The following is a 27,817-nucleotide window of genomic DNA, read 5'->3' as shown; positions in this document are numbered from 1 at the left end:
CATTCCCTGAGCCTTCTTGGTCCTGTATTCTGTGTTGTTCTCGGCAGAGCTTGTCACTACACTTCCACCCAATCCACCATCTTTTTCCGGAAGCACTCTACAAGATTTTAACATGATTTTTGCTAAGATATTTTACTCTGCAAACTTCACTGTCAATAAATTCAGACAAATTAGATTAAGTGCAAAAAAGGAGGATGGGAATGATTAATGGAACAGAGAAATTGGTTTGTGAGGTGAAAGGCTAACAGAAATAAATCTATATAGATTAGCAAAGTGACAAGAAAGGCAGAGTGCTGACAAGCATGAGTCAGGTGAAAATATAAAATGACTGTAATGTAAGACTAGCCCAGGAAATGGAATTTAGTCTGACTCAACAAACTTCAAAATTAGGAAAGACACCAGGCTCAAGTTTGTTGTTGTTGTTAAATGCTGTCAAGTCAGTCCCTACCCATAGCGACTCTGTATAGAGTTTCCAAGGAGCAGCTGGTGAGCTTGAACTGCCAACCTTGTAGATCAAACCAACTTTGCAGTCCAGCACATTAACGCTCAAGTTAGTCCCTTAATAATCGGTACATTTCCAACAGGAAGAAGATACGACATATGTTGAAGCATGAAAAGTTTGAGCAAAACCCCAGAATAGAAAACTTTTTAATGAGCAATCAACTGTTGCTGTTGTTGTTATCAGGTGCTATGTGTCAATTACGCAACAGAATGAAACACTGCCCAGTCCTGCACACCATCCTCACAATTGTAGTCATGTATGTGTCCATTGTTCTGGTAGCGTAGTGGTTACAAATCGGGCTGCGAACCTTAAGGCCAGCAGTTCAAAACTACCAGCCGTTCCGCGGGAGAAAGATGGGGCTTTCTGCTCCCGTAAAGATTTACAGCCTCGGAAACCCTGTACAGGGTCGCTATGAGCCGGAACCGACTCTAAGGCACTTAACAACAACAACATGTGTCCATTGTTACTACCACTGTGAATCCATCTCATTGAGGCTCCTCCTTTTTTTTTTTTTTTTGACTAACCTTCCACTTTACCAAGCATGGGGTTCTTCTCTAGGGACTGGTCAGTCCCTCCTGACAAAAAAAAAAAAAAATGTCCAAAGGAAGAGAGACAAAGTTTTGTCATCCTTGCTTCTAAGCAATATTCTGTCTATACTTTTTTTTCTAGGATAGATTTGTTTATTCATCTGACAGTCCATGGTACTTCCAATATTCTTCACCAACACCATAAAATCTAAATGCATCAGTTCTTCTCTGGGTCTTCCTTATTCCATGTCCAACTTTCACATGCATATGAGGTCAATGAAAATACCATGACTTTAGTTAAGCTCACCTTAGTCCTCAAAGTGCCATCTTTGTTCTTGAACACTTCAAAGTGGTCTTGTGAAGCATCTTTGTCAAATACATTGCATTGCTTGATATTTTGACCACGGTTTCCATGAACTTTGATTATGGATTATGGAAAATGAAAGCTTTCACAACTTTAATATTTTATTAAAGTGGTATTTATGGGTCCACTTGTGAGGATTTATGTTTTCTTTACATTGAATCGTATTCCATACTGAAGCCTTTTGTCTTTGATCTTCATCAGTATTTTAAGTCCTCTTCACTTCCAACAAGCAAGGTTATGTCATATGCATATTGTAGGTTGTTAATGAGTCTTCCTTCAATCATGATGTCATGTTTTTCTTCATATAATCCAGCTTCTCAGAATATTTGGTTAACATGCATATTAAGTAATTACGGTGAAAGGATACTACTCTAGCACACACATTTTCTGATTTTAAGCCGTTCAGTATCCCCATGTTCTGCTTTAATACCTGCCTTTTGGTATATATACAGGTTCCATAGGAGCACAATTAAGTGTTCTAGAACATCTGTTTTTCACAAGGATATCTATAGTTTGTCTTGATCTGAACAATCATAAGCCTTTGCATAGTCAATTAAGTACAAGTAAATATCTCTCTAGTATTCTCTGCTTTTGACCAAGATCTACCTGACAACAGCAATAATATCTCTAACTCCACAACCTCTTCTGAATTTGGCTTGAATCTTTGGCAGTTCTCTTTCAATGTATTGTTACCATTTTTTAAATTATCTTCAGCAACGTAGTTTTACTTGCATGTGATATTGATGTATCAGTGATTTCTGCATTTTATTAGCTCACCTCTCTTTAGAATGGGAACAAATATGAACCTCTTTCACTCAATTGGCTAGATAGCTGTCTTCCAAATTTCCTGGCATAGATGAGTGAGCACTTCCAATGCTGCATAAATTTGTTGAAACATTTCAATTTGTATTCTATCAGTTCCGGGAGTCTTGTTTTTTCGCCAGTGTCTTCAGTGCAGCTTGGACTTCTTTCTTCAATACCAACAGTTCTTGATCATATGCTACCTCTTGAAATGGTGGAACATCAACCAATTCTTTTTGTTTATTTTTGTATAGTGACTCCGTGTATTCCTTCCATCTTCTTTTGATGCTTCCTACATCAATCAATATTTTGCCCATAGAATCAATCAATATGCAACCCTAGGTTTTAATTTTTCTTTATTTCAATCATCTTGATAAACACTAGAGTTTTCTTTCCTTTTGATTTCCTAACTCCAGGTTTTTGTACATTTCACTGTAATACTTTTCTTTGTCATCTTGAAGTGCCCTTGGAAACTTTATTTTCAACTTTTACTTTGGCGTATCTTTCAGTCATATATGATATTCTTGATGTCATACAACAACTCATCAGGTCATTAGGGTCTAATACATCAAAGTCGTTCTTGAGATGGTCTCTAAATTCAGGCAGGATAAACTCAAGATCATATTTTGGTTCTCATGAACTTGAACTTGATTTAATTTTCTTCAGCTTCAGCCTGAACTTTCATATGAGCAATTGATGGTATGTCCCACAGTCTGACCCAGGCCTTTATTTGGCTGATAAAACTGAGCTTCTCCATCATCTCTTCCCACAGATGTAGTAGATTTGATTCTTGTGTTCCATATGGTGAGACACATATGTATAGTCATCATTTATGTTGTTGAAAAAAAAAGATATTTGCAATGAATAAATCATTTGTGTTGCAAAATTCTATCATGTGATTTACAGCATCATTTTTATCACAAAAGTCATATGGTGACTTTTCCAATTATAGGTCCTTCCTCTTTGTTTCCAACTTTTTTTTTTTTAATGTTTTATTGTGAATTATATGATCGTTTACATGGGAGAACTTTAGTAGCTCAGGCATGCCATGGTTCCAATCCCCTCCATGCATCATCAACCACCCAAAGGGTATATCCCAGAAACCTACCCCCTACACTTCCCCCTCCCCACCCTGTTTCCAACTTTTGCATTCCAGTCACCAGTAATTACCAGTAATTATCTATACATCTTGATTGTATGTTTGATTGCATATTTGATCAATTTTAGACTGAAGAATAGGGTAGAATTCTTCAGTTTCATCATCACTGGTTTAAGTGGTTGGTGTGTCAATTGAATAATAGTGGTATTAACTGGACTTGCTTGTAGGCATATGAATATTATTCTATCACAGACAGCATTGAATTTCAAGATACAGTTTTCCTTTTAGTGCCTTCCAACTTGAGGAGCTTATCTTCTGGCACTACATTAGATGGTGTTCTACTGCTATTCATAAAATTTTCAGTGGTCAGCTATTCAGAAGTTGCCTGCTTCTCCTTATGCCTAGTCTGTCTTTGTCTGGAAGCTCCAATGAAACATGTTTTCCATGGGTGACTTGTTTCTAAGGGCTGTTGAGTCAATTCCGATTCATGGAAACTCTATATAGTGTTTCTGAGACTGTAAATCTTTGCAGAAGCAGAAAGCATCATCTTTCTCCTGCAGAGAGGCTGATGGGCTCAAATTGTTGACCTTGTAGTTCACAGTCTAGTGTTTATCCTACGGAGCCACCAGACACCTAATGGGTGACTTTGTTTGTATTTAAAATACTTAAGCCTTACCTTTGCTTGTTTAAATGATTATATATTCCTGAGTGTTTTGGTGTACATCCCCACTACACACACACACAAAGAAAAAAAAAATACTGTTGAATGATGATGCACAGAGGGCATTGTAATCATTGCAATGAAACAAGGAGTGTAAAACCAATGTTCTCCCATGTAAACTATCACTCAACTTACAACAAAAACTTAAAAATAAATTAACCTATTAGATCATGAAAAAACAAAACCAAAAACGATGGTATAGATTCCAGCATCACAGCAGTACACAAGCCACCACAGCACTACAAAAAGATTACAGGGGGAAAAAAAATCTATGAGGCAGTTCTTTGAATTGAAATTGACTTGATAAAATCTAGCAAAAGCAGCAACAAAGTAAAAATGGACAGATTTGTCTACATATTATCTAAGCAAAATTTACAAATCTGGTCTACATCAACATTTTGTGTGAAATTATAAACAGATCCTATAGATACTGGTGTGGCACTGTGGGATAAACAGTGGACTGCTAACCACAACGTCTGTGGGTCAAAGCCACTAAATGATCCTCAGAAACCCTATACAGGTTCTCTATGAGACCATACATTTTCTTTTGACTCAATGGAACTTAACAACAACTACAACATAGGTGCTATAAGGATACATCTAATTTCACTAGCAACCTAAACCATAGAGGAGTATGGTTTAGAAATTCAGCTAACTAACCTAAATCATATCTTCTGCATTCATTACTTCCAGAACTAATCATAGACATTCTGAAGAACAGCTGTGCAAGAAAAGAAAGCATAATCTTAAAGCACTTTCCTTTATATTTGTTCCATATTTTTCTATCACCAATTCTTGATTATTTACAAGGGTCTTCCTTTTAATTCATTTGTCAGTGTCCTACCCTTTTTACAAGGTTCAGTTAGAAAACATCCCTTTCATATTGCTTTATTTGATTCAGGTGTCCTACCTAACACATCTTATTTCTTCTGCTTATAAACTCTCAAAGCAGTATTATTTTTACATTGGTATTTATCAAATTCTGCCTTAAATTCTGGTCATATGTGTATTTTTTTTATCCCTTTGTACTTAGATTAATATCTCAGTATATTCCATCTTGAGGGTAGAAGTCATGTTCTGTTGTTAATAAAATCCACGTGTCAATATTGTGCCTGATTTATAATAAGTGCTCAATAATTGATTATTTAATTTAATTTACAGGGCCAGATGTGGTAATTTAAAAAGTTGCAGTAGTAGTTATTATTGGCAGGATGTCTGTTAAAAAGCCATTAACTTTTTTCTTCTTTGTTCTAAGAAGTTTATTAATATTCTTCAGATTATGTTTTAATGAAGTTCTTGAGAGAAAATAAAAAGGAACTATTCTTGTGTATTAGTATACACATATGAAATTGGTTTATTAATTCAAAAGATTAGATAAAATTCATCTCATATATTGTAAAACTCAATGGCTTTTCTTCTTCTATAATTTCTTCTTTTATAAATGAAAAAAAAAAAAAAAAGGACTGTAACTCCAGGAAAGTTTCTTGGGCTTCCTTTAATCTTGAGAAATAAAAGAAAGTATATGGGTACATGACTCTAAATAATTATTTTAGCAATTTTGATTCCCCATTTGGTCTTGAAGAAATCTGAACAATTAGAATAGCCATATATTGAAAAGTAGAATGAAAGGTATTAAAATACATTTGATTTTAAAATACAAAAATATGAAACATTTGTTTGAGTAAAATATTCAAAAACTACTGTACATTTTTCTAGAAAGTAGAGTACCTGCCACAAGTCTGTGATGAAACTCCCAAACAAAAAGTCTGCATTTTCTGGATTTAGTTTCTTCCAGAAAGATGTTCTAAACATCTAATTTATTATTACTTTGTGTTTATAAATTTTGTATATATAGCATGGGTACCAGAATCTCATGCAAAGCCCACTGCTATGAAATTGTTGCAAAAGTTCCTTTCTTAAAAGCAGATACATCAATACTACTCTCCTTTTCATGAAGGGAAAAGGAAAGGGATTTTTTTCCAGGCAATAAAATTCTAGGGAACATAAAATACCTTATATACCTGGATATGACTCCTGGCGATGCTATCTTTTGACAACTAATTTCAAAGAAAGGTTCACCAAGAAAGAAAAAGAAGTGATTTTTTTTTTTTTTTTTTTTTTAAAGAAAAAATTTGAGGAATGAAAAAAAAAAATAATTTTTTTTAAGTTAAAAGATGAGGAGGAAGCAGGAGCACTGGGTTAAACACAGCCTACATGAATCAGACTGGCCTCTAGCAATCTCTTCCCATCACTTTGAATCTCTTCCTCTTCCTCAGAAATCTAAATTGATTTCATAGCTTCTAACCTGAGAAAACTACTCACCAGAGCCTTTCTACTAAAAGTCCAAATCCTGAAGGCTTGTCATGATTACCAAGACATGTCTGTTTGTGCATTTTATTTGGTTCTAACTTTGACAGGCAAAATTGAGGCCATCAAGGCAGGAGGGCACTGGAGCTAGATCTAGGCAATCCAGTAATTCAGGTTCCTTAACAATATCTGGTTCTTATAAATGTGTCTTATAGTTAGGACTGAAGAAAAACTAGCTAGGTTGGACATGATGATTTCAGCAGCAATTAGGAAAACGAAAACGACTTCCATTTCCTTATGTATTTTTGAACTTCCAGAGGACTGTTAAATTATTGAACTATTTCCTAAAGGTATAGACATATAAAAGGGATAATCACTTTCATCCACATTAATACATTTATTAATGGTTCAATGTGTCATAGTTTCTTCTTCTAATCTAAAGAGTACTGTTTGAGGTTATAATATGAAAACAAGAGTCTCAGAAACATTAACTCATGCACATCTCTCTCTGAATTTATTTGGTTATATCTGAAGATGTCTGAGAATTTTCACTGTTATGGGTCCATTAATCAGTAGTTATTTCATTCACCTAACATGTCCAGCACAGTATCTAGTACATAGTAAGTGATCAAACTTGTACTAGAAGCTGCTGAAAATTACTTCTACTTTATTATTATTATTACTATTATGATGATTATTATTAAGTTTCTGACTGCTAGATCACACTAGGAAAGTGATACTGGAAAACAAAAATGTATAGGATGTTTGGCATTTGGGAAACTTGCAAAAAGAGAGAAAAATGTACTGATGGTGCAAAAGTTTATTCATCGGCTACCTGAAAGGCTGGCTGTCTGAACATATCTAAAGGCACTGCAGGAAAAAGATTTGGTGATTTGCTCCCCAAAACATTACAGCCTAGAAAACACAGTAGGACAGTTCTGTGAGTAAAAAATCAATTTACTGGCAATTAGCAATAACTATTACACAACAACAACATCACACAACAGGGGGGAGCAGTGACACCATATGATAAGCACTAGACTGCAAATGACAAGATCCACAGTTCGAGCCAGCCAGATGCTCCTTAGGATAAATATGAGGTTTTCCGTTGCCGTGAAGATGTAAATTTTAAATTGAAAGATTTAAAGCCTCAGGCACCCTATACAGGATCACTATGAGTCAGAACCAACTCAACAGAAGTTAGAACAACAAAAAGGACATTTATAAAAATTATGATAAATGTGCACATTTATAAAAATTATGAAAAATGTGCACAGCTATTTTCTATAATCCTGAAAATTACTTTAACATCTCAGCAAATACAAAATTATACAAGAGTGAGTCAAAATTATCCACTCTCTGATTATATTAAAATGTCTGTCCACATGCATGGTTAATAACAACATTGAGTGTGTACGTGAAATTATTCCATCAAATAGACAAGTGCCATTGGATTATGTGGCAAATCATTTGCAAATCAGCCATGGCTCTGCCTATGAAATAATCCAAGATGGGCTTGGGTTTTGGAAAGTTTGTGTAAGATAGATACCAAAACAACTCGTGGAGGAGCATAAACAAAATAGTTTGCAGCTATCTGCAAAGGAAGGTGAAAGTTTCTTTAGACAAAATCATTACTGGTGACAAGACATGGATTCATCACTAAGAGCCTGAGTAAACAGCAGAGTATGCAATGGAAACATCCTTAATCGCTGACTAAGAAAAAGTTCAAAAGTCAACCTTCAACTGGAAAATTGATACTGACAGTTTTCTGGGATTCTCAAGGGACAGTATTGGAACTATCAGGGAAAATGTTCAACAATCAACAGGGCTCTTTACAGAGAGATGCTCACTGAAGACTTGAAGCCTAAACTTCTAATTAAATTAGAGGACTGCTATCCAAAGGCATTGTGAACCTGCATGACAATGCACGTCCACACATCTCTGCCCACACTGTTGACACTCTGGAAAACTTCATTGTGAAGTGTTTACAACATTCTCCCTAAAGTCCTGATCTTGTTCCATCAGACATGCACTTGTTTGGCCCCCTGAAAGTAGCCCTTCAAGGACAAAGATTTACCTCTGATGAAGTGCAGACACTGGTGCATTTGTAGCTCACAACTCTGCCTAAAACATTTTTTAAATAAGAGAATACAAAAGCTTCTTGACAAGTGGATAAAGTGTATTGAAGAATAAAGATATTATGTCAAAAAATGACATATTTGTCTTTTCTAAAAGTTGATTAAAATAAATTCTACAGTGAGACTGGGGATAATTTTTGACTCACAGTTGTGCTAGGACCCCTGGGCAGACCAGGCAGCAGGGTGGTGGGTACATACTGGTAATCATGTGGAGACTGAAGTGAGAGGGTAGGGTGATCCTCTGATCATCATTTGTGGGTATCTGGGCTCTTTCCATTGGCTACAGTCAGCAATTGAGACCTGGTCCCAAGCAAGTTTAAGGGGTGGGATTTCCCAGAGTGCAGTCAGGTGGTGACCTTCTGTTGACTCTATGGATCTATTATTTCATGTATAGCAGCACTGGTTAATTATCCTGTCTCCAGATCTTAGATCATTCCCTGCTCTGTGAATGCTGGAATCCCAGGAACTCTCACTCTTCTTCCCATATTTTGTCTCCTTAGCTCTGGTTCATATTCTACTCACCTTGCTTCATTCCAGACGTGTCAACATAGTTTCTCTGTCTCTTATTGGGGGTTCTGTGAAGTTGTCGTTCTATGCTTCTCACTTGGTCTAGCTGCTCATTTTGCTTAAAGATGGTTACACCATGCTGGGCTAGTTGGCAGGGAACTTCTACTCCTTATCTCTCCACATTTGCTATTCCCACTCAGTTCTTCTTGCAACTGTAGTTAGATATGATTCTTATTCATCTGATGCTCAAGGTCTCAGGGTTGTCATCTTTTCGACTTAGTTTCTCCAGTGTTTGCTGTAAAGAGACAGCATAGTATATCTGAATAAGCCACTGTATTAGGATGTCTCCTAAAATTAAATACATTTTATTATGTGCTCTCATCTTGTATTCTTGACCACAAAGTCTTCATCAGTCTCTGCATTGTCAAACCTAATAATGGCTTGATATAATGTTGTATCAAATTGGACATTATCTTATAAAATCCTTTAGATGATTAATTATACTTAAAAATTGATCTATAAAAATATCTTGATTTTCATGCTATAATATCATAAATTAATGCCAAATTTAATGTGGTTGAAATAAATCCAACTAATTTTTTGTTTCCCTCCTTAGTGGTTATGTCTTTGACTATGATTACTACAGAGATGATTTCTACAATCGGTATGTGAATTTTTCATCCTTTTCCCTCTTTGATATAAATGATCTGTTTTCTTCTTAACTATTTTGTATAGTCCATTCAGATGTATTAGACCATTGGGTTTAAAATGATAATTTAAAAAGTTAAAAAAACTTTTAAAAACCTAAGTCCTAATAAGATATAGACATATTTTCCTATATTCATTATACTTACTAAAGTATAGTATCACATATAGATTTTGAAATTTTAGGAATTTTCAGATGTTACAGCATAAATATTACTTTCTAGTATTTAGATAATATTCTAAAGATTTAATTAATTAATATTGTTGCCTAGCTCTGTTGTTCCCCTAGAATTCTTCAAGATTGAGAAACTTGTAAATATAGAAAATAATCCTACATTTTAAAATACATTCATTTTCATATGACACTTTGAAAATATTATACTGGGTGATTCTATAGGATAAGCACTAGACTGTGAGTCACAAGGTTGGCAGTTCAAGTCCACCATCTGCTCCATAAGAAAAATATGAGACTTTGTGCTCCTACAAAGAACGGCCTTAAGAACCCTATAACTGGTCACTATGAGTTGGAACCAATCCAATTGCACTTAACAACAACAAAAACATATTGGGTGGATTCAGTAAATTCTCAGGCAGTCCTCACTTCGTACAGTAGTACCAGACCATTAAAGTGACCATGTGAAATTATCTTTAAGGAGAAAAATATAATTCTTTTATGTCCTTTAAAAATTTTTTGTCAAACATTAAAAACTCTCTTACTGCTAGTTTAAAATGTATAGGAAAGTATAAAATTAGTAAAACTAATAATTAGTAGCTGCTGTTGTGTGCCCTCAAGGAGCGATTGGTGGATTTGAACCACTGACCTTGAAGTTTGTAGTCCAGTGCTTATCCTACAGCACACACCAGAACTACAGTAATTAGTTGGTAAGTGCCACTGATTCAGTTCCAACTCATAGCTACCTTGTATAGGCTTTCTGAGGTGCAATTGGTGAGTTTGAAAACTTAGTACACCGTAAAACAGTAGAAATATTAAGAATTAAAATTAAATGTTATTTAATAAACTTTTTTATTCTTTGTTAAAAAAGTATTAAAAGTAGTATTAGCCATATTTGCTTTGTTTTTGTTATATAATTTATAATATGGAGTGAGCATATTTTCTATGTCTCGATAAATTGTCATATTGCTTTTTAGTTTAGATCAGCTTCCATGTTGTTGTTGTTGTTGTTAAGTGCCCTCCAGTCGTTTCCGACCCATAGCGACCCTGTACAGGGTTTCTGAGGCTGTAAATCTTTACGGGAGCAGAATGCCTCATCTTTCTCCAGCGGAACAGCTGGTAGTTTCGAACTGCTGGCCTTAAGGTTCGCAGCCCGATTCGTAACCACTACGCTACCAGAGCTCCTTATGGCAACAATCTGTTCTGCATGGGCTGGGAATCGAACCCGGGCCTCCCGTGTGGCAGGCGAGAATTCTACCAATATCTTCCAGAATGCCTTCAATGTGTATTGAAGTACCACCACTTTCTCTGGAAAATCTTCATTGCAACCACTTTCCTAATTTATGTAAATAAGTTGTGGGCTAGTGCATCAGACTGCAAAGTCATTTGAACCACAAGGTCAGTGGTTCATGCTTACCAGCTGCTCCTTGGAAACCCCATACAGGGCCACTATGGGTCAGAATCAACTTAACAGTACTTAACAACAACATAGAACCTGGTGTGGTGCTATAGGATAAGCACTGAAATGCTAACAGCAACATCATCAGTTGAAACCCACCAGTTGCTCTCAAAAACCCTATGTAGGGTTGCTAATGAGTCATAATAAGCTCCACGGCACTTAAACCTCAACAACAACATACATCTACAGTCTTTCCAGTGGAAGGGTATCAACATATCTATAGTCAGCTACTTCTTCTCTATCTCCATTTACATTTTATTGGAATTTCACTTCCAGCATTATCACTTTTGGGTTCTTTGCTGGAATTTCATCTTTATTGACCAGTTCTTTCAGTTATTGATTTTTCTAAAATACCACATTGTTTATTACTGGGAGACAAGTAGCACAATTATATGCTTTACTGCCTCTGTGCTGCAGGTTAATGCACTGGACTGCAAAGTTGGTTTGAAATGTAAGGTCAGTGATTCAGGCTCACCAGGTGCTCCTCAAAAACTGTATACAGGGTCCCTATGCATTGGAACTGACTCAACAACACTTAAAAAACAACAACAATGAAATGAATAGCATATGTGCATCAACCAATCATCTATATAATGAAAGAAATTAAATAATTGGTCATGGTGGTCATCGGTTATTTACATAGTGATTTGTGGGCTGAAGAACTAGCAGTAAAGTGTGAATTTTATGAAAGTTTTCATTATTAATATATTGTTGGAACTTAAATTTGATGTGCTGTTGATTGTTCTTGTTGTTGTTGTGATGTGCCGTGGAGTCGTTTCTGACTCATACCTACCCTGTACAGGGTTTTTGACGCTGTAAATCTTTACGGGAGCAGAAAGCCTCATCTTTCTCCTGCGGAACAGCTGGTAGTTTCATGCTGTTGATAGGCTGGAGTTATTTAACTATATAGTGATAGCTGAAATTCATGTACATCACAGTCATACAAAATAGCTCAAGACAGAAATATGAGGTGAATATCTTTTCAGCCTTTCATTATATTATTCAAGTTAAGAATGACAGTATAAAATACAAAAACATAGAGAAAAATATTAGCAGACACTTTAAAATGAGATGAAATCCCATGATCTCATGAATCAGCATTGCTTTCTTTGCTTCAGCCAATAGTTCAGTTTCAGTTTCACAAGGACACCATGCTTCTGGCTGCCTCAGGACTTTCTTCCCATACTTCCCTCCACCAACTAGCTACTTGAGTTTGGCTCTCAGATCTCAGCATGAACATCTCTCTCAAACTAAATTAGATTTCTCTGTTTCCCTCTCTCAGTACCAGTACTGTTCCTTCACAGCACTACTACGTTTGTATGTTGTATCTGTTTCTTCAAAATATTTGATTCATGTCTGCTGTCCTTTCCCCATAAAGGCAGGAACAGTGCTTAGTTGTTCTTGTGATTGTATCCTTGGGGACTATCAGTAGGTCTCACACATAGAGGCAAACAATGTCTGTTATTAATTCATCTCCTTAGAGTTAGAGAGATTGTGAATATCCCAAGGTCACACAGCTCATTAGTGACAGTACCCAGATATCCCTTTAGAGTCAATAACCAACTATGTGAATACATACAACGCAAAATTAACAGTATCAGTTATAGTCTATGGCTTTAAAGAGAAGGAAGATGTCTTACCTGCATGGGAAACAGGCCTAAATCGATGCCTTCAATATAACTATGTTGATATTATGGAGTTAAAAAAGTTATTTCACTAGTTATCATGTTAGAATCAAATCTAAGATTTTAGAAATAATTTTCTTAGATTGATTTTATAATTTCTACAAAATATTTTATTTTAAATACTAAACAGCTTGCAATCACTTGCTCTAAAAAGCAATGTAGAGATCTGGTAGCATTAAAATTATTCTGTACTATCAAGACAACATATGGTGATGGTGGTTGTGTGCCATTGAGTCCATTACAGCTCATAGCAACTGACAGATTCAAACTGCTGACCGTGTGGTTAGCAGTCCAGGTTGTAATCCACTACACTACCAGGACTCCTAAGACAACATACAGACGACTTTATACTGTTTGAAAATTTCAGTTTTTGGTGATTTGAAAACACGTTTTCCACGATAGCTTTGTTTTTCTCAGTACACAACACTGCCTAAATTGCTATGATGTATACAAATTTTGAGTAAATATACATCTTATAGTCTATCAACATTAAACTGTTTTAGCATTGTACTTTTCTCTTACTAGTGTTCTGTCACATGACTTTCTTCAACATTAAAACATTTCTATCTAAATTGGAATCTTGTGTTTGAAGTCAGGAGACTCAAGTTCTGGTAACTAACTATAATTTGGAGCAAGTTGAATTTTTAGTTGTCTTGTATTTAAGAGGAAACAGATTGGGTTTTCTTGCATGCAAATTATGTCTTAATCTGTGATAGATCTAGCTAGCTAGGTCTATCAATTAGGTGACTGATGGCTATATGGGTAGATATATAGACCCAATCAATTGATAGATTGATCAATAAATCTTGCCTGCTAAAGAGCAAAGACCTTAATCAGTGGAATCATTATAGTGCCCAAGTTTTTAGAGATTCTACACTATGCAAAAAAAATAATGCTTACTGTAAACAATAGAACAAAAGAGTATTCATTTGCCTCACATAAAGTTAGTGTGACTTATAAATGTGCAGTAGATCAGTTTGGCTGTATCACTAGCAGACTGTCTAAGCAATCTGCACTTTCATTATTTTACTTTCCATTTTTTGCACATGGCAACAAAAGACATGAGCATCTGCCATTAGTGGATATACTCAGGAGTTCCCTGTGAACATGGAATCCCATGAAAGAAGACCAAATGGGTAAACTGTACAAGATAAATGGCTTGGTCCACAGTTATTCTTCTTAAGTTACACTCTGTTTATATTTATGGTTAATAATTTTACAAGTGATACTAACTTAGGCAAGTTATTGAGTACTGTAAACACTGCTATCTCATTGAAAAGTTAGCATTAAAATAATTCCTATCTCATAAGAATGTTCTGAGGATTAAATGAAATAACATGTATGGTGAGCAGCATCATGCCTGGCATACTGTAAGCTTGAATGGTTCTTCTAGACTTATCTTTTTATTTATATAAGACATTGCCTAATAATTTATATTATTCAATGACTCTTGACTCTTCTTCAAAAGAATCAAATATGTCTCTAAATGAAGGACATTTAGAGAAAAAACAAAAAAAATTCATCACTGAATTGTTTCTAACTCTTGGTGGCTCCATGTGTTAGAGTAGAGTGCTCCGTACATTGTCTTGGCTATAATCTTTATCAAAGCACAAGCCTTTACATTAGTAGCTGAGAGCAAACTGGATCTAAGTGAAAGACATTATATTACACTATAGGTTTAGTTGTTAAAACGAAACATAACTCCTCTAAGACTGAAACTCAAAGGGAAAACATGGGCAAGCATGTAAGCTTGCTGGTGACCACATTGGTCAACTGGTGAGTGGAAGAGGGAGAAAGGCAGCAATGAAGAAGTGGTCTGAGTTCAACCACATTCCATAGACTCCTGTTGGCTTGGAGATGAGAGAGAGAAGAGAAGGGTTAGTCCAAAGTGTGGTGAGACTGGGGGACACCTGAGCCCATGAACAGGATCATAGTCACAGAGGGCTATAGGGGAAAGTGAAGCATCTAGTTGATATGAAGTGAGTGGAGATGCACAAGAACACCCAAACTTGCAGATGGTACCCATTTGACCTAGCCTCGATGGCTTGATAATCAGAACTCGACTAGAGGAAGATTTAAAAAAAAAGAACAAAATAATTGTTGATAAAGGAAATGAGGGTAAATTGCTACAATTTGATGAACTTAACCTATACTCATGGAAGTAGCAACTCTAAGTACCTATAGAGAGGGAAGGAGTCGTCACATGAAGTATCAACGCTATCCCTTCTGTACACAGGGTAGATATGGATGGGCAACTTAGACACTGGCTACCTAAAATAAAGGGGCGGACAAAGTGACTGGCTTACAAGGCTTTAGGGGGAGTTTAGTTTAAGAGTGTGTGGGAAAAGAAAGACTCCCCACTGAATAGTTTTCATCTTGTCTAGATAGGTCTGGTGAAAGAGATGGGGATAAGATTCTTATGATTCAATAATGAGTAATTATTATCATGACTAATTGTGACTGTCACAATTGTAAAGGTAGGAGTTTTATAGCAAAAATGGGGGAGTAGTTAATCTTACAGTCCAGAAACAAAGGACCCTAGGACCATCAAGGGAGAAGAGTACAAGCGGAATGCGAGACCTTATCTAGAGAAGCAGCTACACCAGAGAGGCAGAGATGGGGACAGGGAGACAGGGAGCAGATGAGGACTCTAGATTTATGGAAAGAGAGTGGCTAAGAGATGGCAACCAGCAGGCAGACTTGCAGAATGTGCCTTTTGGTGTTTTAAATTATTATATATGCCTGAGTATTTAAAAAAAAAAAAAAAAAGCTAAAGTGAATAGAGAGAAATACTGTTAACTGATGGTACATGGAAGGGATTATAATCTTTGTAATGAAACAAAGTGCATGATTTGTTAAATGTAAATCTGCCGTGTTAGCTTTACTCAATCCACAATATAAACCTTAAAAAAAAAATAAACATAAATGCTTATACTATTCCAAGTAAAGAAAAAGGACAAATAAAGCTAAAATTATATTTGAATCCCAGAGCAAATGTTTTCAATTTCTGAGATATTAGCAGTTTAAAACTAACCATTTTTTCAGTAGTACCAAGAATAGTGCTGCGAACTGCAAGGTCAGCAGTTTGAAACTACCAGCTGTTCCACAGGAGACAGATGAGGCTTTCTGCGCCTGTAAAAATTTACAGCCTTGGAACCCCTGTACAAGGTTGCTATGAGTCAGAACTGACTCCAGAGCACATAACAACAACAACAACAAACAAACAAAAATAGTACTGAGAAATTTGTAACCTCAGAGATGAGTAAACTTTTATTAACAGAGAAAAAGAAATGCCAGAGGTACTTTGCCATACAGAAAAAATATATTCCTTTAAAAAATATTCAAAAATTGCTTAGTTCTGGAAATATTTTAAACTTGATTATATTTATTAACAGAAGAGAAGAAACTGAAGTTACAGTTAAGTAAAAAATAAAACAAAACACTGTAAACAAAGATGCAGTTGTTTCAGATGACTGATTATAGAGCACAGTGTTTATTCATGAATATTGGAAAAACATATTAGAAAAAAGCTATGTCTCTTTCCTTATGCAAATTTAAAATACCATCTGGTAGAACAATAATCCACTTAAGATGTTTGGAAATAACAGCATAGTACAGTTAACAAAGGGCATGATTTAAAATCAGAAGATATGAGTTTCAGCTGTAGATGGACCATGTAATGACTTGTTAAACTTGGGGATATTTTCCTATCCCATTTTGGCAATTTCCTACCTGGGTCAAATGGTTTAATAACACCTACTTTGCAGAATTATAAGAACTAAATAAGAAAGTCATTTTACTGATTTAAAAATTCACTGGCCGTTCATCATACTACACTTTTGTAATTTTATAAACCTATTTACAAAATTGAACAGATAGCAAAGTTGGATAAAATAAAAATATTATATTAGTACCAAAATATTACAACACTCTTCAAAATTTCAATCATGTATTCTTTAAAAGCATATTCAAAAAGTATTTGCACACAATTCAGAGGCAAGACTTCACCGAAAATCTGATTAGGGGCCATCTAGTCAATTCTGACGCTTGTGAACAACAGAATGTACAGCAGAATGAAACATCGCCTCATCCTGTGCCATCCTCACTTTGTGCCAACCTCACAATTGCTGCTGTGTTTGAGTTCGTTGCTGCTGCCATTGTGCCAATCCATCCTGTTGGGGGACTGGTCCCTCCTGATAATATGTTCAAAGTATGAGAGAAGAACTCTGGCCATCTTGGCTTCTAAGGAGCTTTCTGATTTACTTCTTGCAACACAGATTATTTGTTCTTCTAGCAGTCCATGGGGCTTTAAATATTCTTCTCTAATACCATAACTCAAAAACATCAATTCTTCTAATGTCTTCCTTATTCATTGTCCAACTTTCACATGCAGATGAAAACACTGTGGCTTGGGTCAGGCACACTTTAATCTTCATACTGACATCTTTACTCTTGAACACTTTAAAGAGATTTTCTGCAGCAGATTTGCCTAATAAATCATTGGAAATCTTGGTAAAATTTAATAACAAAAAAGAGCAAAAAAGATTGCTTATTTATTAGATGCAGATGAACTGAACCATTTTAAATTATTTTCTGATTCAGTTGTAATCAAAACGTATTTAAAGTCAGGGTAGAATGCTTAGATCAAATATAGCAGCAATTGTGAGGATGGCACAGAACCAAGCAATTTTTATGATTTTTTAAGTAGTTCAAACAAAATAATGACGATACAACCATTGTTGTTATGTGCCCTCAATTTGCTTCCAACTCATAGAAAGCCACCCTGTATAGGGTTTCCACGGCTGTTTACAGGAAAAGTCAGCTCCCGCAGAGTGACTGGTGAATTTGAACTGCTGACCTTGCAGTTAATAGTCCAGTGTTTATCCTACAGAGCTGCCAGTTAGCTCCTGTAGCCTAAAAAATTCATTCATGTGCATTTCAACTGTCCCTCTTCTTACAAATAAGTAAATACCTTCTTTGATTTTATAAATTGTGTCAGAAGTATGCTGAAAAGGAGTGCTGGAGGTTGAGTCAAGACAACGGTCAAGGTCTTCTTTGGTCCTCTGGTCCTGGATCTTCATTTATCTGCAAGAAGAAATAGTGAGAGCATGGCCCTGAACTCGTCCTCAAGATTTGACTCCTGTAAAGCCCAAGATGTGACACCTGCCCCTACCCCACTTTATTGTGTGCCACTGAGTCCATTCCCATGCATAGTGACCCTGAGTAGGGTTCCAAGAAAGGCTGGTAATTTAGAACTGCTGCTAACCATGCTGTTACTGGCCCAATGTTTATCTTATAGTACCACACCAGGGCTAATGTAGACCATCCGTTTTTTATGAATATTAGCCATATGATGATTATAAGATTTGCATCATGAGTTTAGAGTAGAAAAATATTCTTTAAAAAAAAAATTGTGAATTGAGTGAATGTTTACAGACAAGATCCTCAATTTTGCGTTCAACAAATCATGCACTTTGTTTCATCTCAATGATTACAATTCCTTCCATGTAACAGCAGTTATACTGCTTCCTCCCTGTGGTTTCTATTTCCTTTCCATTGACTTTCCTATCCCTTCTTAACTTTGTCCTTAGGTAAAGGTTGCCCTTTTGATTTTGATTTATTGACCATTCCATGGTGAGCTTACTTTGCTAGTATTGTTGACCCCCACTATAAACCTATATATTGCTTAGCTAGAAATTGGATTATAAAGGTGAGTTACTTTATAGACCTGAAAGGTGGTTGAGGGCCTTAGTCTCATGTTCCTCCAGTCTTTAACTGATCTGTAGGTCTGGCCTTTTTTTATTTTTTCTCTTTTAATTAGTTTTGAGTTTTGTTCCACATTTTCTCTCACTCTATCCAGGACCCTTTAATGTCATCCCTTTCAGGGCATTTGGTAGTGATAGGCGAGCACTGTTCGCTTGTTCTTGTCTCAGAGTCATAGAGACTGATGTCCATATGTTCCATTAGTTCATTGAACTAATTGATACCAAAAATCTTCAATTCTTAAGGACCTCTGCTAACATAGTGGTTACGAGTCGGGCTGCTAGCCTCAAAGTCAGCAGTTCAAAACTACCAGCCATTCCACGGGAGAAAGATGAGACTTTCTGCTCCCATAAAGATTTACAGACTCAGAAACCCTATACAGGGTCGTTATGAGTCGGAAATAACTCCACAGCACACTACCACCACCATCTTACCACTCTTCTTTCTTCCTCATAGAGACAAATAGCTATATCTTAGATGGTCACTCATGAGTTTTGAAGATCCCAGACACTACTCACGCAAGCCAGATGTTGTTTTTGTTAAGTGCCATCGAGTCAATTCGGACTCATAACATTGTTTTGTGTTTACTATGTTATGCCAATTGACCATGGTTTCCCCTGAGACTATGGTCCTGAATCCCCAGGTCCATCAATTCATTGCCTTAAAATGTTTGATAGGATCTAGGAAATTGTCATCATTTTCCTTGCTGTATGCTCCATCACATTCATAGTTGTGCTTGCATGAAAGGAAATACTCATGTACAAATATTTTCTTTCCAACTCTTTTATATTTGTATCTAAGCACAGAACACTGTTGTTCCTAAGTCGTGTATAGATCACTATTTACCTCTACCCCCTTTAGTCCATGCATAACTCTCTATGTCTTCATCTATCTTCATTATTCATCTGCTACCCTCCATCTTCTTGTATATTACCCTCACTCTTCTTCTTTACTGCATTCCCCATCACCTGAGCTAACATCTACCCTCTAGACGGTGAATTACTCTCACCTCCCTCTTACTCCTGGTAACCATCAAAGAATATTTCTTTAGTATGGAAATCTTTTCTTAAAAGTTTATCATAATATTCTCATACAATATTTATCCTTTTCTGATTGACTCATTTCACTCAACATAATGTGCTCCATGTTCATACAAGTTGTGAGATGTTTTGTAGATTTTTCACCATTCTTCAAGATTGCAAACTATTCCACTGTGCATATGTACCAAAGTTTATTTATCCAGTCTTCTGTTGATGGGTACTTAGGCTGTCTCTATATTTTTGCTATTGTGAATAGTGCTATGATGAATATCAGTGCACATATATCTACTTGTATCCTAGCTTTTATTTCTTGGGGATATATACCAAGTAGAGGGATTGCTGAGTCAAGGTATTTCAGGGTACAAAATCAATATAAAAAATCAGTTGAAATTATTCTATAATAATAAATACAGCTCTGAAAAGGAAATTAGGAAAATATTTCCATATACAATAGCTAAGAGGACTAGAGAGTTAAGCGTCCAGCTGATATGAAGTGAGCGGAGATGCACAAGAACACCCATACTTGCAGATAGTATCCACTTGACCTAGCTTCAATGGCTAGATGATCAGAACTCTACTAGAAGAAGAAAAAAGAGTAATCTACTACAATTTGATGAACTTGACCTATATTTATGGATGTAATAGCTCAAAAGAAGGAATGAATCTTTATAGTGAGGATCATTCACTTCTCCCTGGTACACAGGGTTGACAGAAATGGGCAACTTATACACTGGCTACCCAAAAGGAAGGGGGTTGTTTACAAAAGTAAGAAGTGACTGGATTATAAGCTTTCAAGAGGGAGCCTAGTTCTAGAGGGTGCCGGAAAAGGTAGAATCTCCACTGAGTGGTTTCTAATCTGTCTGGATGGGACTGTTGAAAGGAGATGGGGATAGGTCTCTTGTGGTACAATAGTGAATAATTGCTATCAGGACTGGCTGTGAGGGTTGAAAATGTAAAGGTAGACATTTTGTAACAAAAGGGGGGCAATGGTTGATTTTGCAGTCTAGGAGCAGAGGTACCAGTGTGTCAGTATATCTTGCTGGGGGTCTTCCTCTGTTTCTCCAACTCTCCACTTTACCGAACATGATGTCCTTCTCCAGGAATTGGTCCCCCCTGATAATATGTCAGAAGTATGAGAAACGAAATTTTGCCATCCTAGCTTCCAAGGAGCACTCTGGCTGTATTTCATCCAACATAGATCTTTTTGTTGTTTTGGCAGTCTATGGTACTTTTAATATTCTCTTCCAACACCATAACTCAGATGCATCAGCTCTTCTACGATCTTCCTTAATCACTGTCCAGCTTTTGCATACATATAAGTTATTGAAATACCATGGCTGTGTCAGGCGCACCTAAGTCTTCAAACTAACATCTTTGCTCTTCAGTACTTTAAAGAGGTCTTGTGCATCAGATTTGCCTAATGAAATATGTTGTTTGATTTCTTGACTGCTGCTTCAATGAGTGTTGATAGTTGATTCAAGCAAAATGTAGTTGTTGACAACTTCAGTATTTTCTCCAATTATGTTGATGTTGTTTATTGGTGCAGTGGTGAGGATTTTTGTTTTCTTTATATTGAGATGCAAACCATACTGAAAGCTGTGGTCTTCTATCTTCATCATAAATATTTTAAATCCTCTTCGCTTTCAGCAAGTAAGCTAGTGTCATTTGCATATTGCAAATTGTTAATGAGTCTTCCTCTGATCCTGATGCCACATTTTTCTTCATATAATCCAGCTTCTCAAATTATTTGCTCAGCACACAGATTGCATCAGTATGAAGAAATAATACAACGCTGGTGCACATCTTTCCTAATTTTAAAACTTTCAATGTTCCCTTGTTCTATTCAAACATCTATGTCTTGGTCTATGTACTGGCTCCTCATGAGCACAATTAAGTATTCTGTAATACTCATAGATTGCAATGTTGCCCATAACTTGTCATGATCAACATAAGCAAAAGTCTTTGCATAATCAGTAATGCACAGGTACACATCTTTCTGGTATTCTCTGTTTCCAGCCAAGATTCATCTGTCTTCAGTAATGATAGCCCTCATTCCATGTCCTCTTCTGAATCCAGCATAGACCTCTGGAAGTTCTCTGTCAATGTATGGTGGCCACTGTTTTTGGATTACCTTTAGTAAAACTTTATTTGCGTGGAATATCAGTGATATTGTCTAATGATTTCCACATTCTGTTGGATCACCTCTCTTTGGATTGGGCACAGTCAGTTGGCCAGGTAGTTGTCATCCAAATTTCTTGGCATAGATGAATGAGTGCCTCCAGTGCCTCATCACTTCGTTGAAAGATTTCAGTTTGTATCAAATCAGTTCCTTGTGCCTTGTTCTTTGCTAATGCCTTCAATAGATCTTGGACTTCTTCCTTCAGGATCATCAACTCTTGATCATATGCTACCTCTTGAAATGGTTGAACATCAACCATTTTTTTTTGGCACAGTGACTCTGTGTATTCCTCCCATCTTCTTTTGATGTTTTCTGCATCATTCAATAATTTGCCCACAAAATCCTTCAGTGTCGCTAGTCAAGGTTTGAATTTGTTCTTTAGTTCCCTCAGCTTGAGAAACGCTGAGCATGTTCTTCCCTTTTGGTTTTCTAATGCCAGGACTCCACACATTTAACTACAATATTTGACTGTGTCTTCTCGAGCTGCCCTTTGAAATTTTGAGTTCAGTTCTTGTACCTCTTCACTGCCATTTGCTTTAGCATCTCTACTCCGGAGAACAAGTTTCAGAGTCTCTTCTGACATCCCTTTTATCTTTTCCTTCTTAAAGACCTTTTGCTGGGAGATATATTATGCCAATTGACAGGATTTTTCCACAACATCACTACCCTAAACCCACAAACCAGGAGATGCAATCCCATGATGTGATTGGTTATGCTTAATTAGTCAGCATATATGTTGCTGTTGTTAAGTACCATAAATCAGTTTTGACTAATAGTGACTCCATATAGGGTTTCTGAAGGACCTCTGGTAGTGTAATGGGTTACACATTGGGCTGCTAACCATAAAGCAGGTAGTTCGAATCTACCAGTCACTCCACATCACAGTAAAGCAACAGCAACAGCAGCAGCAGTAGTAGCACCCTAGGTTTTCCAAGTCTGTAAATCTTTGTGGGAGCAGAAAGACTCTTTTTTTCCTATAGGGTACCTGGGGGCTCAAATCTCTGATCCTTGTGGTTTGCAATTCTGTGTTTCTCCTACAGAGCCACTGTGCTCCCATCAGCATCTGTAGCACCCCATTTTATAGTTTTTTGTTGTTGCTGTTGCCAAATCATGCACAACCTAGTATTTGCTGATTCATCCTGTTTTTCTTATTACAGCTTATTGATATCAGTGATATTAGTCATGATATGCAAACTTTACCCATTTTCTTTATCATCTTTGCCATTTCTATAAATAAAAGCATCTATTACTCCTCTCCTCTGTCCCCCCACCCCCACCCCAATCCCTGGTAATCATAATGAGTATTAGTTTCTGTATATTTATTTCATTAAAGAGACAAAATGAAATATTTTTCTTTGTGATTGACTTTTTTTGCTCCACATAGGTCTTCCAGGTTCATCCACAGTATAAAATGTTTTCAAAACTCATTTTCTTTATCGCTGAGTAGTATTTCATTGTATGTATGTACAACATTTTGCTAATCCATTCATCCACTGATGAGCAGTTTCCATCTTTTTATTATTGTGAATACCTGTGGTGAACATAAGAGTACAGAGATAGTTACCAATTCTTGAAATAATTGTATATCCAAAATGAAAAGTTAATATTCAGTGACAAATACTATGCAAATATTGCAATTTGAAAATGCTGTTTTCAAACTCTAAATGTTATAAAAGTCCTGAAACCATGCTTTAAAAATACATTAGTTAGTAGTGAAAAATAGGAAGTAAGCCAGCAGTCCAGGTTATTCATTAAAATGTTACATTACTTGAGAAAATGTAAACACAAAATGTAACAACACAGCTATTAAACATTGGGAATATCATTTAACAGCCTCCAGAAATGTCTAAAATATAAAGGTGACTCAAATCATTGCACATGCATTGCCTTTTATTTATAATGTGTGTTATTATAAAAAAAAGATCCAAGTCTGATAGTACCAGTTTTAGGGTGCAGGATTAGAGGTGGTGGGTTTTCTCATGTATTCTTTTCCTACATTATACTTTACATATATAATTTTCATATAATTAAAGTCCTGATGTGGTGCTGTGGGTTAATGCGTCAGTCTACAAAGCCATTTGAATTGCAAGGTTGGAAGTTCAAGCTCACCAGCTGCTCCTTGGAAACCCTATACAGGGTCTCTGTGGGTCGGAACTGACTTGACGGCACTTCACAACAACATATACATAAATATATAATGATGAAAGCTTGGGAGTATGGTGGCGCCACAGGATAAGCACTAGACTTCAAACCATAAGGTCAATGGTTTGAGCTCACCAACCATGTCTGTGAAAGATTTAAAGTCTCAGAAACCCTATAGAGAGTAACTTTGAGTTGAAATCAACTCCACGACACTTAATAGCAACATTATCAAAGCTTAATAATACAAAGTTTCTAATAAAAGCACACATTTATAAATTTCATTTATTTTTATGTAAATAATACCATGACATTGCCTCTTTCCAAAAGCAGTTGTTTTTTTTTTAATTGGTTGAAATAGAACCTCCTTATTCTTCTAGAGATGAGTTATTTCCATGTTTATCAACTAAATGAATATTGAAGTTGTTTACCAGTTTCTAGATTTTTCTGAGTAATGAAATTATTGATCACAATTATTATCTAAAGCAAACAAATTCCAAACAATAGAAGTATAGGTGAAAAGTAGAAATGTTTATTAAATAAAATAATTACTGCCTCAATGTTGTTATCGTTAAGTACTGTCGAGTTGGTACAGATTCATAGCAACCCTGTATAGGGTTTCCAAGGAGCAGCTGGTGAGTTTGAACTGCCGACCTTGTGGTTCAAAGTGGCCTTGCAGTCCAGTGCATTAACCCACAGCTGCACACCAGGACTCATCACTAGTTTGCTTTTATTAAAATCTGACTACATTTATTCTATTTACTTCTTGATAGTAGGTCTTGTAGAGTCATCATTTTTAAATACTTTTTGGCAGGAGAGGAAGAATTTTGTGTTTGGCTCTACTATACACCATTATCTGTTTGACCAGTAAGTACGAGGGAAGAAAAATTATTCTGGCCAAGAAATACTAGAGGATATGAAAGACCATTAAAGAAAAAGAGAGGTAGTATATTTCTAAGAGTGGAAAAAAAAAGGTGGGGAGAAAGAAAGAAGTTTAAAGCTTTTTACTGTCTTTGAGATTTGGATTTCTATTTAGTTCAGTTGGATTGCAATCTTCTTGGCCGGTCTGTAATTTCAGATGGACTATATCTCTAGCCTAAAAGCTGTTTGCCAGAAAGTGAAAATTTCTTTAATTAACTCTAGACAGAACTCTGATAAGAAAGCCCATGTTTGCACCTCCTTCTCAGACTGCTTTCCACAGACTTTCCTATGCTTTCAGAGCCATGGTAGCATAGTGGATTCCAACTTGGGCTGATAGCTGCAAGGTCAGCAGTTTGAATCTACTAGGGAGATTTTCTCCGCTTCTAGGGCAAAAAACAAACTTTTTGTTCCTGTAAAGAGTTACAACCTCAGAAATATTATCCAGGGTCACTATGAGTTGGCATCAACTCAGTGGCAATCAACCACCACCCTTACCAAAGATTGACAGCCTCAGAAACACAAACATCACTAGCACCACATCTCGTCCTGCAATCCCAGAAAGCCTTCCCCCACCACCTTCCCATTCTTGTCTTGTTATGGGTTTTGCACTGGCATAATATCTAGTACCCTACCTAACCTTTTATTTCTGGAGAACTCAGGGGTATCCTGTGAAAATTAAGAATCTCCCAAACCCTACTAAATTTATTGAAATGAAAACTTATACTCTCATGTGAAGTAACCTCGTGTTTCTTTACCTTTGTTTTGTAACATTTAAAACCTGAGGTTCTGATGCTGCACATCTTCCCACCAGAGTGTGTGAAAAAAAAAAAAAAAGGTAGTTTGAGAAAGCAAATCACCAAATATTCAAAGCACAAACACCATTCACTCCCCATAAGAATTTACAACAAAGAATACAACACACAATGAATTTGTTACTGAAAAGTGTAGCTCCTTCACAATATAACCAACAAATGCAGCTCTCTTCTCAACACAAGATCAGGTCAGATCAGCTGTGGAGATTTCATAATCCTTGTCTGAGGAAAGCAATGGAAATACTGACAAATATTTCTGTACCCTGTAAAATATCATTGTTGCATTGTAATCGGAGTGGCAATGAATGCACTGGTTTTATTTGGCCTGCCTTTTCATTCTAATGTTCTTACATCTTTGTACTCATGTATTTCAATTGTGCTTTTGAGATTTTTTTTAACCTAATTTACAGATTAGCATATTTAATGAACTTATTAAATTTCACTTTCGTGGCCTGAGGAAATGGTCCTTCCAAAAAGCTTGGCTTTTATCTCAAACAACAACTTCTTCCCTGAAAGAATCTCATTTGATGATCATTCAACTGCTATAATTTTTTTCCCCCTTCAATAGCTTTGGGGTTTGTAGCTCTTGCAAAGTGCCTTCGTATTTTGGTTCACTGACTTAAGGTGCTCTGTGAATTCAACTTATAAATAAGTAATGGAGACCTTGTTTTGTGATTGAAATGAGGGGCAAGTTTAGTTGACCCTTTTGATTTTCAAGCCCCTAGCGGCATGGATGATATTCATAACCCTTTTCAGCCTCATCCTGCCGCTAGTCTTTGAAGTAAACTATAATGTGTTGACATTCATGACCTGTTCTTAGCTAGCAATTCTTGGACTCTAATGGACTTTGCTTATTCACAGAGGATGGCACCTCTCTTGAACTCTGTCTCATTTTATTTTTTTTTTCCTTTCCAGACAAATTTTAGCTTTCCCCCCAGCATGTATCCAAATCATTTAGAACATTTTACCTCTCTAATGTAGGAGACCTTCCTACCACTGAGGAGCTCTGTTTTAAATGTGGTTTATAGATTGTTTCTTTCCTCATAATGTAATAGTTTTAAATGTCTCTTAATGAATATTTAGAAATTTTATTTTAATTTTTAATTTTATTACATTTAATATATTATAAGAAAATTTCACACTTCCATCTGTATTTGTAAATAAGATGTAATTGTACAAAATAACCTACCATAGAAGCTATTTGTTATTTTCTTCCTGTTCAAATTTTCTCATTTCTGACATTTATTTTGGATTACTTTCACTGAATATTGTAAAGCAATTAGGAGAATGTAATCCATATAGTATTGTCACCATAAAATATGCACCAATCATAATTCTAAATCAATAATTCTATTTTCTTTGTAATTGATAATGTAATCACACATATGACTCACAGGCAAATAATTTTAAAAATAAAAGAGTAAATATATCCTAATACATTTTCTCTATGTGCTTAAACATTTGAGAAACATAAAAGGGTAGAGAATATGTATTCTAGTCACTTAAACATTGACTGTATTGTTGTTGTTGTTAAGTGCCATCTAGTTGGTTTTGACTCATAGCAACCCTGTATAGGGTTTCTGAGGAGCAGCTGGTGAGTTTGTACTACCGATGTTGCAATTCAAGCCAATCTTGTGGTCCTGCAATGCCATACCAGTAAGTGTGTATGTTGTTGTTGTTGTTATTATGTGCCGTCGAGTCAGTTCCAACCCATAGTGACCCTGTATAGGGTTTCCAAGGAGCAGGTGGTGAGCTTGAACCACCAACCTTGCAGTTCAAACAGCTTTGAAGTCTTGCGCATTAACCCACAGTGCTACACCAGGACTCCAAGTGTGTATGGAGTACAAATAATATAAAGCTTTTGCATCTATGACTATATCTATATCTATCTATCTAATCTATCTATGTTGTTGTTGTTGTCAAGTGCCGTCGAGTCGATTCCGACCCATAGAGACCCTGTATAAGGTTTCCAAGGA

General features: G+C 36.1%; 1 protein-coding gene across 4 annotated transcripts in view; it reads left to right on the top strand.

Moving 5' to 3' along the window:
* The window catches only part of RALYL (RALY RNA binding protein-like), a 1,110,405-nt gene that overhangs the window by 984,704 nt on the left and 97,884 nt on the right, over positions 1 to 27,817 (top strand). For all 4 annotated transcript variants that reach the window (XM_006859244.1, XM_006859245.1, XM_006859247.1 and 1 more), the window contains one exon: positions 9,583 to 9,630. In XM_006859244.1, the coding sequence (XP_006859306.1) occupies positions 9,583 to 9,630 (48 nt within the window). The remainder of the gene's footprint in view (positions 1 to 9,582; positions 9,631 to 27,817) is intronic.

The sequence above is a fragment of the Chrysochloris asiatica genome, unplaced genomic scaffold (assembly GCF_000296735.1).
Source record: "Chrysochloris asiatica unplaced genomic scaffold, ChrAsi1.0 scaffold00031, whole genome shotgun sequence".
Lineage (NCBI taxonomy): Eukaryota > Metazoa > Chordata > Mammalia > Afrosoricida > Chrysochloridae > Chrysochloris > Chrysochloris asiatica.
This window is presented reverse-complemented; position numbering and strand designations above follow the sequence as displayed.